We start from the raw sequence: 11,995 nt of genomic DNA on the forward strand, positions 1-11,995 counted from the left end.
GGAGGAGACTGTACCTTGTACTCTGCTTGCTGCTTCCTCACCCCACTAAATGAACATGATCTGTGTCCTAGTAGGGTATTGCAACCTTGAACTTTAACCTACCCTACAAAACCAGCCTGGCTCTATTGATTTAAAGTGTAGCCTATAATGAGGAACTTCATCTTTACAGAAGTCCCTCTGCAGTGAGGTCATAGGAAAAGTTATGATTACAGACAAACTTCTTGCTTAGCATATAAATGTCAACTGTGTATGGCCTAGCCACAGTCCTTCAAGGTATGGAGGAGGCAGGCTCCAGGCACTCTCATGTCACTCATTATTCTGAGCTGCTTCTCGGACACTGTTTGCTGGGAGTGTTGCTGCACAAAGCCCAGGGTTTCAGACGAAGTGTTTCAGCATTCATAATCCCTTGACAACACAGCGGAGTTGTCCAATTAGAAACCCAGTTTGTTGCTTCAAAGCCCTCCTTGGCATATTGGGACATGCTAGGATACAAAGGCAGCCTGTACATGTCTTGAAGTGCAATCCTGTGCATCTTTACTCAGAAGCCCCACTGAATTAAGTGGAGCGTACTTCTAGGAACTTGTTCATAGGATTGTAGTCTAAATTCCTTACTGTTTCCTATCCCTGCTCTTACTCTTTGCAATTTAGGGCATAATCCTAACCAACTTTCCATCACCAAGATAAGGGAACAAACATTGCCTTACCTTGCAGAGGCATCTGTGACTGCCCCTCAACTGCAGGGTGCAGCATGTGCCCCACTGACACAGCTATGCTAGTGCTGGAAAGTTGGTTAGGATTGCACTCTTAGATGGTTTTCATACCTCTTAGTTATTGCAGTGGGAATCGCACTAAGGTGATTTTGAAAGCCCCATTTCCCCTAATTCTGGATGTGTGAGACTGAGGGAATGCTTAGCATGCTTAGAAACTTCCTACCTTCAGCTGCCTATATTCATTCAGGTTACGGGTGTACCTTCATCTGAGTGTTGGTCTACTAAAGGCAGGTCCCTGATATTTAGCTCCCCTTCGTTTGCTGTTGTAGCAAAAGACTGGCTTAGGCTAACAGTTTCTAATATATGGTCAGGGAGTTGTATATTTCCTGAAAGCTTGAGCAGTTAGTTGCAGCCTCCATGCAGTTTCAGTAAGGACAGAAGCTTTCTGGAAGCCAGCTTGGCACTTACTACTACTGATCTTGCCCTGCAGTATGCAGATACAGAAAAAGATATGTGCATAATTCACATGGAGTGATGGAGCCACAGGCCTAGCACATGCCCTGTAGTAACTGAACTTGCTGTATATCTACAGAATCTTATGTAATGTACAGGGATGCTGTATTGGGTTCCTTGCCAGACCAGTTGATGTAGAAAGGCTTCAGAAACCACTAACCTACCCAATCACTGGTGGAAGAACTTCTGCTCACACCAAGTTAGTCTGTTCTTAGCCATCTATTCCCCCTTGGCTGACGAGAGGAATTTTGCAGACAGAACAGGCACTTTCAGTTGTCTTCCCCCCCCCCCTCCACCTGTGTTTCTTGTGTGGATCTCTAGCACTGGTGTTCCTGGCCATTCTGCCACCTGGGGCCCAGAAATGCAAATACCCCCTGATCCAGAAGTAATTGCAGTGACTGTGATGACTCTGAATGTATCAACTGCTTCCCCCTTTTTTTAAGTGAAGGAAGCCAGTGGCTGCTCAGAGCAGCCACTGACTTCTTCCAGTTTTTCTGGCCTTTTTAAGAAAGCAAGCAGCACACTCGGAGTGGTGTGCAACCACTCTGAGTGCTGTGAGAGCAGTGGGTGAAAGCATAGCACTGCCTCCAGGTGTGGCGGGCAGGAGTACTGGTCCCCCTTAGCCCCCAGGTATGCCAGTGTTGCCCTACTAGATCTATGTTCTTTTCAGTGTCCCCTCTGGAAATGCCATGCCTGTTTCTTCCTAAAGTGAAAGGGTTTGGTTGAAAACCAGAAATGCCATATTCTTATGCAAATAGGCTGGCTGGGTGTAGCTTTCTTTTAATGTTGTATCTCATCTTTATTTCCACACTTCTTGGGAAATTTGGCTTCCTCTTATATTAGCAGTTGAACCACAGCCTTTATGCTGAGTAAGAGAAGAGGTGGTGGAGTCTAGCGGGCAGAGTGGGCTGGCTTTGGTAAGATGATAGCCAGGGCAATGTCCACTATGAAGGCAGGGAGGTAAGAGGCTGGCAGCCACACAAACTTGGCATCCCAACCAGCACTGTAACGGGAGCGAGGGTATTTGGCCTGCAGTGCATGCTCCATGCAGTTGGTCACTTTGCTGAGGTCTGAGTCGCAGATGAGATTCATGATGAACTTCTGAACCTTCAGGTCTGTGGGGAGAAAAATGGAGAAGATTACAGAACTATTGGTACTACTGGCCTTTCTCTTGGCTGGTGTCTAGATGCCTCTGATGGTTCTGTGGGAAGGGGAGATCCCTAATCTAGTCAATGCATTTTCTAGCCCTTTGCTGTGTAGTTGCCCTAAGACTGCACCCGGCTTCTCATATCTAATACTTTCATAACAAAATTGAAATGTTGGAGGGCCTCCCAGGACTGTGTATCTAAGGCTGCATTCCTATCCACACTTACCTGGGAGTAAACACCTCTGACTATAATAGAACTTATCTCTGAGTAGACATGCATTGATTTGGGCTCTAACTTGTATGTTATGCTCTAAATAGGACACTTACAAAGAGCAACTGCAAGAATGATGCTTTTGTAAGCTTCTCTTCCTTACAGAACAGAAGAGAAGAGAACTGTGCACCAGAATAGTGTTTCCTCACTACTCTTGGAATTCCAGTAGTCCTAATGCCTGTGACATTAGGCACAGTAGACATGCTACTGTGGGGTGGGGGAAGAGGGGCAAGAGGGCTGTAGACATATTGCGGCCTACACAAAGTAATTGGGGCATAATTAAAATTGTGCCAAGTATTAGGTGCCTGAAAAATGAAGCTCCGATTAAGAGTCCCAGTTCAGCTATCAGAGTTGTGATTTACTACAAATTAGAAAGGAAACCAGTTGCAAGGTGCGAATGACACTTCTGGCTGTTCTATACCTTCTATAGAAGTATTGTAGTAACTACCAACTCTGTTTCAGAGTCTAGAGTCCCTGTTTTGCCACTCTTTCCTTCCATACTATACTAGCACTCACACTTTGGAAAGAAGTCTTCACCGTAGCTCTGCCGGGCCTCAGGGCTCAGTCGGTCCCAGAGCTGCTGCAACGAAGCCTCTATCGAGTCAAGATTGGTCACTGCGGTCTTAAAGAAGCCTGGCTCCACAATGCATACCTTTACTCCAAAATGGTGCATGTCTCTCCTGGAAGAGAATCGTCCATAATCACAAAGCATGTCATACTTAGAATCACACTCCACTCCCACAAAGACACTACACAATGTAACATAGTAAGTGCATAGCTTATTTAAAAGTGGCCCATTTGAAATGGGTAAGGGCTAGTGCTGTTGTGTTTTTGTCATTATCAACAAAAACACAGTGCATTTTGGTGTTAAGAACTTGAAATAAGAATTTAAAGTTAAAATGTGTAACATGCCTTTCTGCTTGTTTCATTTTTCCAAATCACGAGATCTGTGGGAAAAATAATTTCAAGCATCTCTAATACTAGCTAAATGCAAGACCAACATTGTGCAAGGCTTTACCAGCTGTGTGTGATAAGCATTATCAAAACCATGCTGTCCAGTTAGATTCTGGTATACCCTAGGGTGGACATTGAAACATTAATTCATAATTGGTGCAAAAGGTAATTCTCACACTTTAGAGTGTGAGAGCCTGATCCTATCTGACTTTCAAGGGCTGAGGCAACTGTGCCAACAGGGCATGCACTGAATCCTGCAGTGGGGAGGTAGTTCCACAAGCCTCTGCAAGGTAAAGAAACATTTGTTCCCTTACCTCAGGGCTGCATTGTAGCTGTATCAGTCTGGAAACTCTGGATAGCATTGAACCAGGGGTCATATCCACCACTGCTGGTGTGAAGATGTTGAAGGTTTTTCTTGGGCTGAGATTAGTGTATGAGCATTAAGGACTTAAAAAGCCAGAAATAGAGACTTGGACTTGACTAGGTAGGGTAGCAGTTGAGTATAAAACATGCTTTCTACAAACCAAACACTTCCTAATTTTAAAAGTTCTCTGTAGACCAGGGGTGTCTAAACTTTTTGGCAGGAGGGCCACATCATCTCTCTGTCGGGGGCTGGGAAAAAATTAATTTACATTTAAAATTTGAATAAATTTACTTAAATGAATATATTAGAGTTGGAACTTACATGAATGAAAGAAGGTCTTGCAATAGACAGGGCCTGTAAAAGTCCTTGTACAAAAGCAAGGCCTGCCTTTCCTTCACTGCTGCTGCAGCATCACAAATGTGAAACATCAAACAGTGGAGTGAGCCCTCATGCAAGAGGTAAAACAGCTGTCCTTAATGCTGAGAGCAGTTGTGTTGGGCCAGTACGGGCTTCAGCAAGTCTCCGGGGGATTTTTATCATCACACCCCATGCATGAACAGACAAATGCCCAGAGAATGATGCTCAGAAAAACTTCTGCTCTTGGTCTGCTTGCACTATAAGCCTTTCTGAGATAGAAAAAAAAGTTTCTTTTTTTAGGACTGCTGCAGGCCAGTTGGATATCTGTATGGGACTACAGGCCACATGATTTCAGGTGGTGGGCTGTAGGCTGCAGGTTGCCTATTCTGCTCTAGGAAGCACTTTCTCCAAGACAGAACAGGAACTAGGTGAAATAAGGAGAGTGGATCCTGTGTTAAAAACATATACCTCCTGCTTTTCACTTCAAATAGGCAGTTTATGATAATCACAATGAAAATACAAAAATAAAGCATTTTTAAATGCAGCACTAAAAAGGAAGCCAGTCAAACAGCTCATCCTCAAAAGTATTACAGAGATGGATACTAGAATAAAGGAGAAGTGAAGGATCAGAAAAGATGAACATTTGGAACCAAGCAATTGGATAAATAAGAGTAGCAGTGAGAGGGAAAATATAAGGGAGCAAAGTCAAGTGAGAAGTGTGTTTAAGAGGAGAGAACTGATGAGCTGCATAGGTAAAGCCCTACCTGTTCTCCTACCTGAGGCTGTCAGAGAAGGCCTCAACAGTGTATTTGGAAACACAATAACCACCACCATTGGCTGAGAGGCGGCCCAGGACACTGGAGGTGTTGACCACCCGGCCCCGTGCCTTCTTGAGCAGAGGTAGGAAGGCCAAAGATACCTCAATCACCCCAAAGGTGTTGACAGCCATGACCTTGCGGTAATCCTCCACACTCATCCATTCTGTGGGGCCAATTGGATTGGCCACACCTGCATTGTTCACCAGCCCAAAAAGTCCTGGAAGAAAAGATTGATTGGGTTGGATAGGAATAGCATTGCTAGCAGTGGCATCGCTTAGGGGGGTGTGGGTTGCACCAGGTGACATGCACGGGGGGGGGGGGGCAGGAGGCTGACACCACTATTGGCCAAAAATTTTTAAATTGCGATCTTTAGGAAAAATACCAGCATGCATTATTTTATTAAAAGTTATGTCCAAAAAACCAGTGGAGGTGGGAGAATGATGTGTTGCCACGCCCACCACCCAGGATGTTGCCCTACCCACTACATGGGAGCAGGTCTATCATGAGGGTAAGGTGCTGGCCTCCTGTATCGGGTAACACAAACCCTAGTGACGCCACTGATTAGAAGTTGCTTTTGCTTCTCACAAATTGCAGACTTTTTTTCTAAGTTGAAGTGTCTAGTGTTTATTCTTCAGCATCCTCAGGTAATATCTTTTCTCCTGCCCCCCCTTCAACGTGCTCTAGTGAAGCTTAGACACAGAGCTGTCATTCTTGCACCTTTCCTTGCCAGGACTGTAGAAAAGAGAGATGTTTATGAAGCTGTATTAAGACAGACCACTGGGCTCAGTGGGCTATCCAGCCCTCCTAGTATCTACTGTCCTAGCAGCTGTTAGAATTCGGGGACCTGGGTTCAAGGTATGGACTTAATGCATGGCCTTGGGCAAATCAGTCTGCTTTCCACCTGTAAAACTGACCTACATTGAGATCAGAAACTGTATGGTACGTCAAAAAGACTCCGAACATTAAAAGTAGTAAATATAAGTTGCAAATTGGAACTTTATCTCAATGGAGCCAAGCCACATTTCAGATGTTTTACAACTGTAAAAGCATGATTATGCTCGCAACTGTAATCCTGTCTAGCATATTGTTTTGAAATCAGTTTAGGTGCCCCCTTGCTTTTGCTTTACCATGGATAGAGCTTAGGTATTTTCAATAGTCCCTGCCAAAACTGGCTGGAAAGCATCCTCAGCCAGGGCTTTGCATCCTCTTATTCTAAGGGTTAAAATTATGTGCCATGGCAATCCCTAATTTTGCAAACAAAACCAGATTTTATAACCTGTACAGATTAAGCTAATCATAGCGTGCAGTTATAATTAAGCAAGTGAATCTGTTGAAGTTATTTGTTGAATTGACGTTTTAAAAATGATTTCGCACAATTTACTCTTGCTCTGTTAGTAACTGGAAGGGACATTACATAAGAACATAAGAACAGCCCCACTGGATCAGGCCATAGGCCCATCTAGTCCAGCTTCCTGTATCTCACAGTGGCCCACCAAATGCCCCAGGGAGCACACCAGGTAACAAGAGACCTCATCCTGGTGCCCTCCCCTGCATCTGGCATTCTGACATAACCCATTTCTAAAATCAGGAGGTTGCGCATACACATCATGGCTTGTACTCCAGAAACTCGTCCAATCCCCTTTTAAAGGCGTCTTGGCTAGACGCCAGCACCACATCCTGTGGCAAGGAGTTCCACAGACCAACCACACGCTGAGTAAAGAAATATTTTCTTTTGTCTGTCCTAACCCACCCAACACTCAATTTCAGTGGATGTCCCCTGGTTCTGGTATTATGTGAGAGTGTAAAGAGCATCTCCCTATCCACTCTGTCCATCCCCTGCATAATTTTGTATGTCTCAATCATGTCCCCCCTCAAGCGTCTCTTTTCTAGGCTGAAGAGGCCCAAACGCCGTAGCCTTTCCTCATAAGGAAGGTGCCCCAGCCCCGTAATCATCTTAGTCGCTCTCTTTTGCACCTTTTCCATTTCCACTATGTCTTTTTTGAGATGCGGCGACCAGAACTGGACACAATACTCCAGGTGTGGCCTTACCATAGATTTGTACAACGGCATTATAATACTAGCCGTTTTGTTCTCAATACCCTTCCTAATAATCCCAAGCATAGAATTGGCCTTCTTCACTGCCGCCGCACATTGGGTCAACACTTTCATCGACCTGTCCACCACCATCCCAAGATCTTTCTCCTGATCTGTCACAGACAGCTCAGAACCCAACAGCCTATATCTAAAGTTTTGATTTTTTGCCCCAATGTGCATGACTTTACACTTACTGACATTGAAGTAAGTGTAACATTGAAGTAGTGGGACATTGAAGTCCCACTACTGACAGGAAATGCAGCATTAGACTTTGGTACAGATCCCCCCCTCCCACAGCTATTAAACTCTCTTTGTGACCATTCAGTAAAATGAAGCAGGGCAACCACGCTGGTTCCCCATCAGGGTGCGGCAAGGAACAAGGTGGTGGTGGCCTCCTACCAACTCTTGTGCTACTTTGGCCACCAATGGTGCTGGGGCAGCTCGTAGGGAGTGCTGCAGTTCTGTTCTGAAGGCTCTGCTCTAGCAATTGGACTAGAATTGCTCATCTCTCCCTTGCTGCTACTGCCTCCTCCTTCCTCAACCACAGTCTTGCTCCTACTTTAAAACAGGCTGGGTAGGTGGATGCTGAAAGCAGGAGAATCCTCTCCCATGTCTCGCGTTGTCTCCTACCCATTCATTGTGAAGAAGCAGCCAGAGCTAAGAGCCACGTAGGTTGTTATGAGCACCTTAGAAATAAAAATGTGTGAAAAAAACGTAAACAAGAAAACATCTCCAACCCACCCACCCCTTCTAAAATTAACCAACTAGTGGCCCTACTTTCAGACATATTTTCCCAGCCATGAGGAGTAGAAAATTGAGTTATTTTTTAAATGAAAGATCAGGTTCCAGGAAGCAGGATTCATCTGGTATGGTGCCCTCATACCAGATGCTTTTGCAGATTTGTATTATAGATCCCCCCAATCTTAGTTCCAGTTTCTGTTTTCTCCCTGATCCTTGCTGACTGAGACTCACCTTTTTCACCCACTTCAGCTGTCACCCACTCCACTGCTTTGAGGATGCTCTCAGAGTTGGTGACATCAAGCAAGGCAGTGCGCAGATTTGGTGAACTGGAGCGCTGCAAATTATCAGCCCCTTTCTGAGTCAAGCAGCCCGCCAGCACTCGGAAGCCCTTCTTGTCAAGCTGCTTGGCCAGCATGTTTCCAAAGCCTGTGTCACAGCCCGTGATGAAAACATACTTATCCCTGAAGGAGCTCAAAGTCTGTCGGTCACGGAAGAACCAAACGACAGCCCAGAGGAAACTGAAGAGCAGCAAGCAGCACCACATAGCAGAGTGTCTCTGAAGGCCTGCAGAGATAGGAGACCTAACGCAAGGATCTAGCAACTGAAACACAGGACCCATCTCTCCAAATCGCATGTGCTGTGTTCTAAACCATTAACTTTCTGGATGTAAAATGCCTTTTAAAACGCTGATCTAATCTACTGATCTCTAGCAGTAATGTTAATTCCTCAGAGGCTATCCTTTATTATGTACTGTACCTTGAGATGATGAGGACTATTCAGAAATATGCCCATACCCAACTCGAGCTGTGGCCACACTTGCACGTCAGAGTCTCAGCACATTTTAACTCATTTCAGGGATTTTCAGAGAGGTTCCCCCCGCCTTATATTTAGCAGGAGAAAATAACTGTCTCTCTTTGCCCCAGCCCAGTGTATCTTAGGGGTGCCCAAGCCCTGGCCCAGGGGCCATTTGCGGCCCTTGAGGACTCCCAATCAGGCCCGTGGAGAGCCCTTGATCGCCAATGAACCTCTGGCCCTCCAGAGACTTGCTGGAGCCTGTGCTGGCCCGACACAACTGCTCTCAGCGTGAGGGCGACTGTTCAACCTCTTGCATGAGCTGTGGGATGAGGGCTCCCTTCACTGCTTGCTGTTTCACATCTGTGATGCAGTAGCGGAAGCAAAGGAAAGGCCAGCCTTGCTTTGTGCAAAGCCTTGAGCTATTGCAAGACCTTCATTCATTCATATAAGTTCCATCTCTAATACATTTATTTATGTAAATTTATGTACATTTATTCAAATTTGAAATGTAAATTAATTATTTTCCTGACCCCTGACACAGTGACAGAGAGATTATGTGACCCTCCTGCCAAAAAGTTTGGACACCCCTGTTATAGGGGCTGTTTACCGGTGTTTCGTCTATATCTCTTAGATTGAGAGCCTGTTTATGTATTTGTGACGGATGAAAAACTATGCCTCACAGTGCCCCCATGAGGAGATCAGAAAATTCAAGAAGTCGGTCATGCATTCATCCCTGTACCACTATCAGGTGGCCTGAGGTAGGCGCAAGTTTCTTCCCAGAGCCATTGCACTTCTTTCCCTCTAATGGGGTAACATGGCATTGTCTCCATGGCGTGTCTCCATGTAAACAGCAAGGGGGCATGGCCCCATTTGTGCCACAGTGAGAGACAGAACACTCTCCACTAACATGCATTTCATCTCCTTCCTTTTTACCATGCCCTAAACTGGATCACGGACTGGCCTGGATATGAGTGGGATTAGATGATTATAAAAGCACAAGAAACCTAGGTTTCTGGCTCCGTTCTTTAGTTCTTCTAGCACAGGGGTGTCCAAACCCCGGCCCTGGGGCCACTTGCAGCCCTCAAGGCCTTTCAATGCGGCCCTCAGGGAGCCCATAGCCTCCAATGAGCCTGTGGCCCTCCAGAGATTTGTTGGAGCCCACACTGGCCTGACACAACTGCTCTCTGCGTGAGTGTGACTGTTTGACCTCTCACGTGAGCTGTGGGATGAGGGCTCCTTCCACTGCTTGCTGTTTCATGTCTGTGATGCAGTAGCAGCAGCAAAGGAAAGGCCAGCCTTGCTTTGTGCAAGGCCTTTTATAGGCCTTGAGCTATTGTAAGACCTTCATTCATTAATATAACTTCATCTTTAATATATTCATTTATGTAAACTTATGTAAATTTATTCAAATTTTAAAAGTAAATTAATTCTTTTTTTCCCTGGCCCCCGACAGTGTCAGAGAGACGATGTGGCCCTCCTGCCAAAAACTTTGGACACCCCTGTTCTAGCACACACAGACACCGGGCCCTGTCATTGGTGGACAACAAATATGAGGCACAAAGAGAAAAGGGAGTTGTCAAACTCAAAATGTGAGGCTTATACGAGCAACATCTTCTTTACCTTTAACTTCACCTGTCCTGCAAGTCCTAGCTTATAGTAAGCACTAGGAAGTGTAGTAGCAGCCTAAAAACAGAACTGTGCGAAGGCAATGCATTCACACATGCATAAAGCTGATCCATGTGAAGTGGCGTCTCACATGGATTTGATATTACTCTCTCCAACACCAACTTGGCTAAACTGTCAGAGTGAAAATCAGCAAAGCTGCTCTTTCTACAAGCAGCTTGGCCTACAGAGTTATCTTGTGCTTTCAAGCAGCTACCATGTCATAAAGTGCATATGAAAATGGACCTCACACGATTGTTAACTCTTTCAGTGCATGCTTATGAGTAAAGAAGGCAGGCATTCTGTTCTATGTTAGCAGTTTGGCAGAGTGTGTGTGCTGTTCTGGACTAGTTAATGCAGAGTGCAAGATTGTGAGCTTTCATATGTGGTGGACTTAGCCTCCCTATCCTACTCCCCTTTTCAAGAGGTGGGACAGTGAAAACCAAAGCGGGGTTACCTTGGCTCTCACCATCCTTAGCTGATTCTCATGGGAGGTTGGGAATATGAAAACAAACAGCCAGCCAGCAATAAGTGCACAGGTGGGCTGGGCCTCTGGAAGACTCTCTCAGAGCAGGTATCTTACACCACCTTGATGACCATTAATGTACTGTCCAAAACCAGCATCTACTATGGCACTTGACGTGTGAACTTTGTCAAACCTCAGTGGCTTGTTTGTCCCAGGCCCAGCCCTAGTCCTAAGGAACAATGTCCCTCACATGGAACTACAGTCCTTGCTGTTGAGACTCAGGTATTAGAGGATTAGCCCCCTGTTCTAGAATCCCAGGATCAGGGCGGTTTCATAACCCAGTTTTGTAACTAGCCGGGACCCAATCAGGGGCATGATCTGTGCAAACCGCATTACATATGGCCCAGCTCCACATTTTCTTCCAGCATGTAGAGGCCAGAAAAAGGGGAGGGCCAGTGGACATGAAAATAGCCCAAAATGTACAATTATGCAATTCCCTGAAATGGAAGATACTTTGGGTTGTTTTTCTTAGAGCATTACTCTGGTGACTACCACGACATTCATGTTTGCATTAGACTATTTCTGCAAAAGGGCTAGTTATATCATTCAGAGGTTAAAAAAAAATCAACTCTTATTCATACGTTAATTTGTATCTATGTATATTCACCTATGCACTACCAAAACAAAGCTATGACTTAACATTACATTCTGAGTGGTGTTTAAGTCAGGCAGGTGCCAACCCTAGGTAGGCCATTTTAATACAGAGATGAAGCATCACACCCTTACCTTAGGCTATGTACAGCATAGGGCCAAGGTGGTTGTACAATGCAGAAGTGGTTGGACCTATGTTCCTGGCAGATATAGCAAGCACTCTAGTATATTTTAAAGCATAGCAAATCCCAGAGCTTCCAGCACCTGCTGCCTCAAAGTAAAGCAGGGTCACTGTTCCTCTACCCAGGATAGTTTTCATCCTTCTATCAGTTGCCTACAAGGTTGCCATATATGCTTCAAAACATCTTCTGAGCAATTTGTTGTCTCTCCCACCCTTGAGAGAACAAAGGACATATTTACACAACTATTTCCCCACCACCACCACTCTTGGG

General features: G+C 45.3%; 1 protein-coding gene across 1 annotated transcript; it reads right to left on the minus strand.

The window, feature by feature from the left end:
- Window positions 1-2,114: 2,114 nt before the first annotated feature.
- On the minus strand, window positions 2,115-8,513 carry RDH5 (retinol dehydrogenase 5). Its single transcript, XM_066615017.1, has 4 exons — window positions 8,201-8,513; window positions 5,093-5,351; window positions 3,158-3,321; window positions 2,115-2,338 (listed from the first exon to the last, which is right to left on the minus strand). The coding sequence occupies exons 1-4, from the start codon at window positions 8,511-8,513 to the stop codon at window positions 2,115-2,117; spliced, it is 960 nt and encodes a 319-aa protein (XP_066471114.1).
- Between the last annotated feature and the right edge of the window lie 3,482 nt (window positions 8,514-11,995).

This window comes from Tiliqua scincoides, chromosome 2 (genome assembly GCF_035046505.1).
Source record: "Tiliqua scincoides isolate rTilSci1 chromosome 2, rTilSci1.hap2, whole genome shotgun sequence".
NCBI lineage: Eukaryota > Metazoa > Chordata > Lepidosauria > Squamata > Scincidae > Tiliqua > Tiliqua scincoides.

What these genes read in the sequence shown, in the direction of transcription:
- RDH5 (XM_066615017.1), bottom strand. Translation starts at nt 8,513, where the DNA reads ATGTGGTGCTGCTTGCTGCTCTTCAGTTTCCTCTGGGCTGTCGTTTGG. An exon ending in GCCTTCTCTGACAGCCTCAG is followed by an intron (nt 3,322 to 5,092) that starts GTAGGAGAACAG and finishes ATTCTCTTCCAG; the next exon opens with GAGAGACATGCACCATTTTG. An exon ending in TGAAGACTTCTTTCCAAAGT is followed by an intron (nt 2,339 to 3,157) that starts GTGAGTGCTAGT and finishes TTCTCCCCACAG; the next exon opens with ACCTGAAGGTTCAGAAGTTC.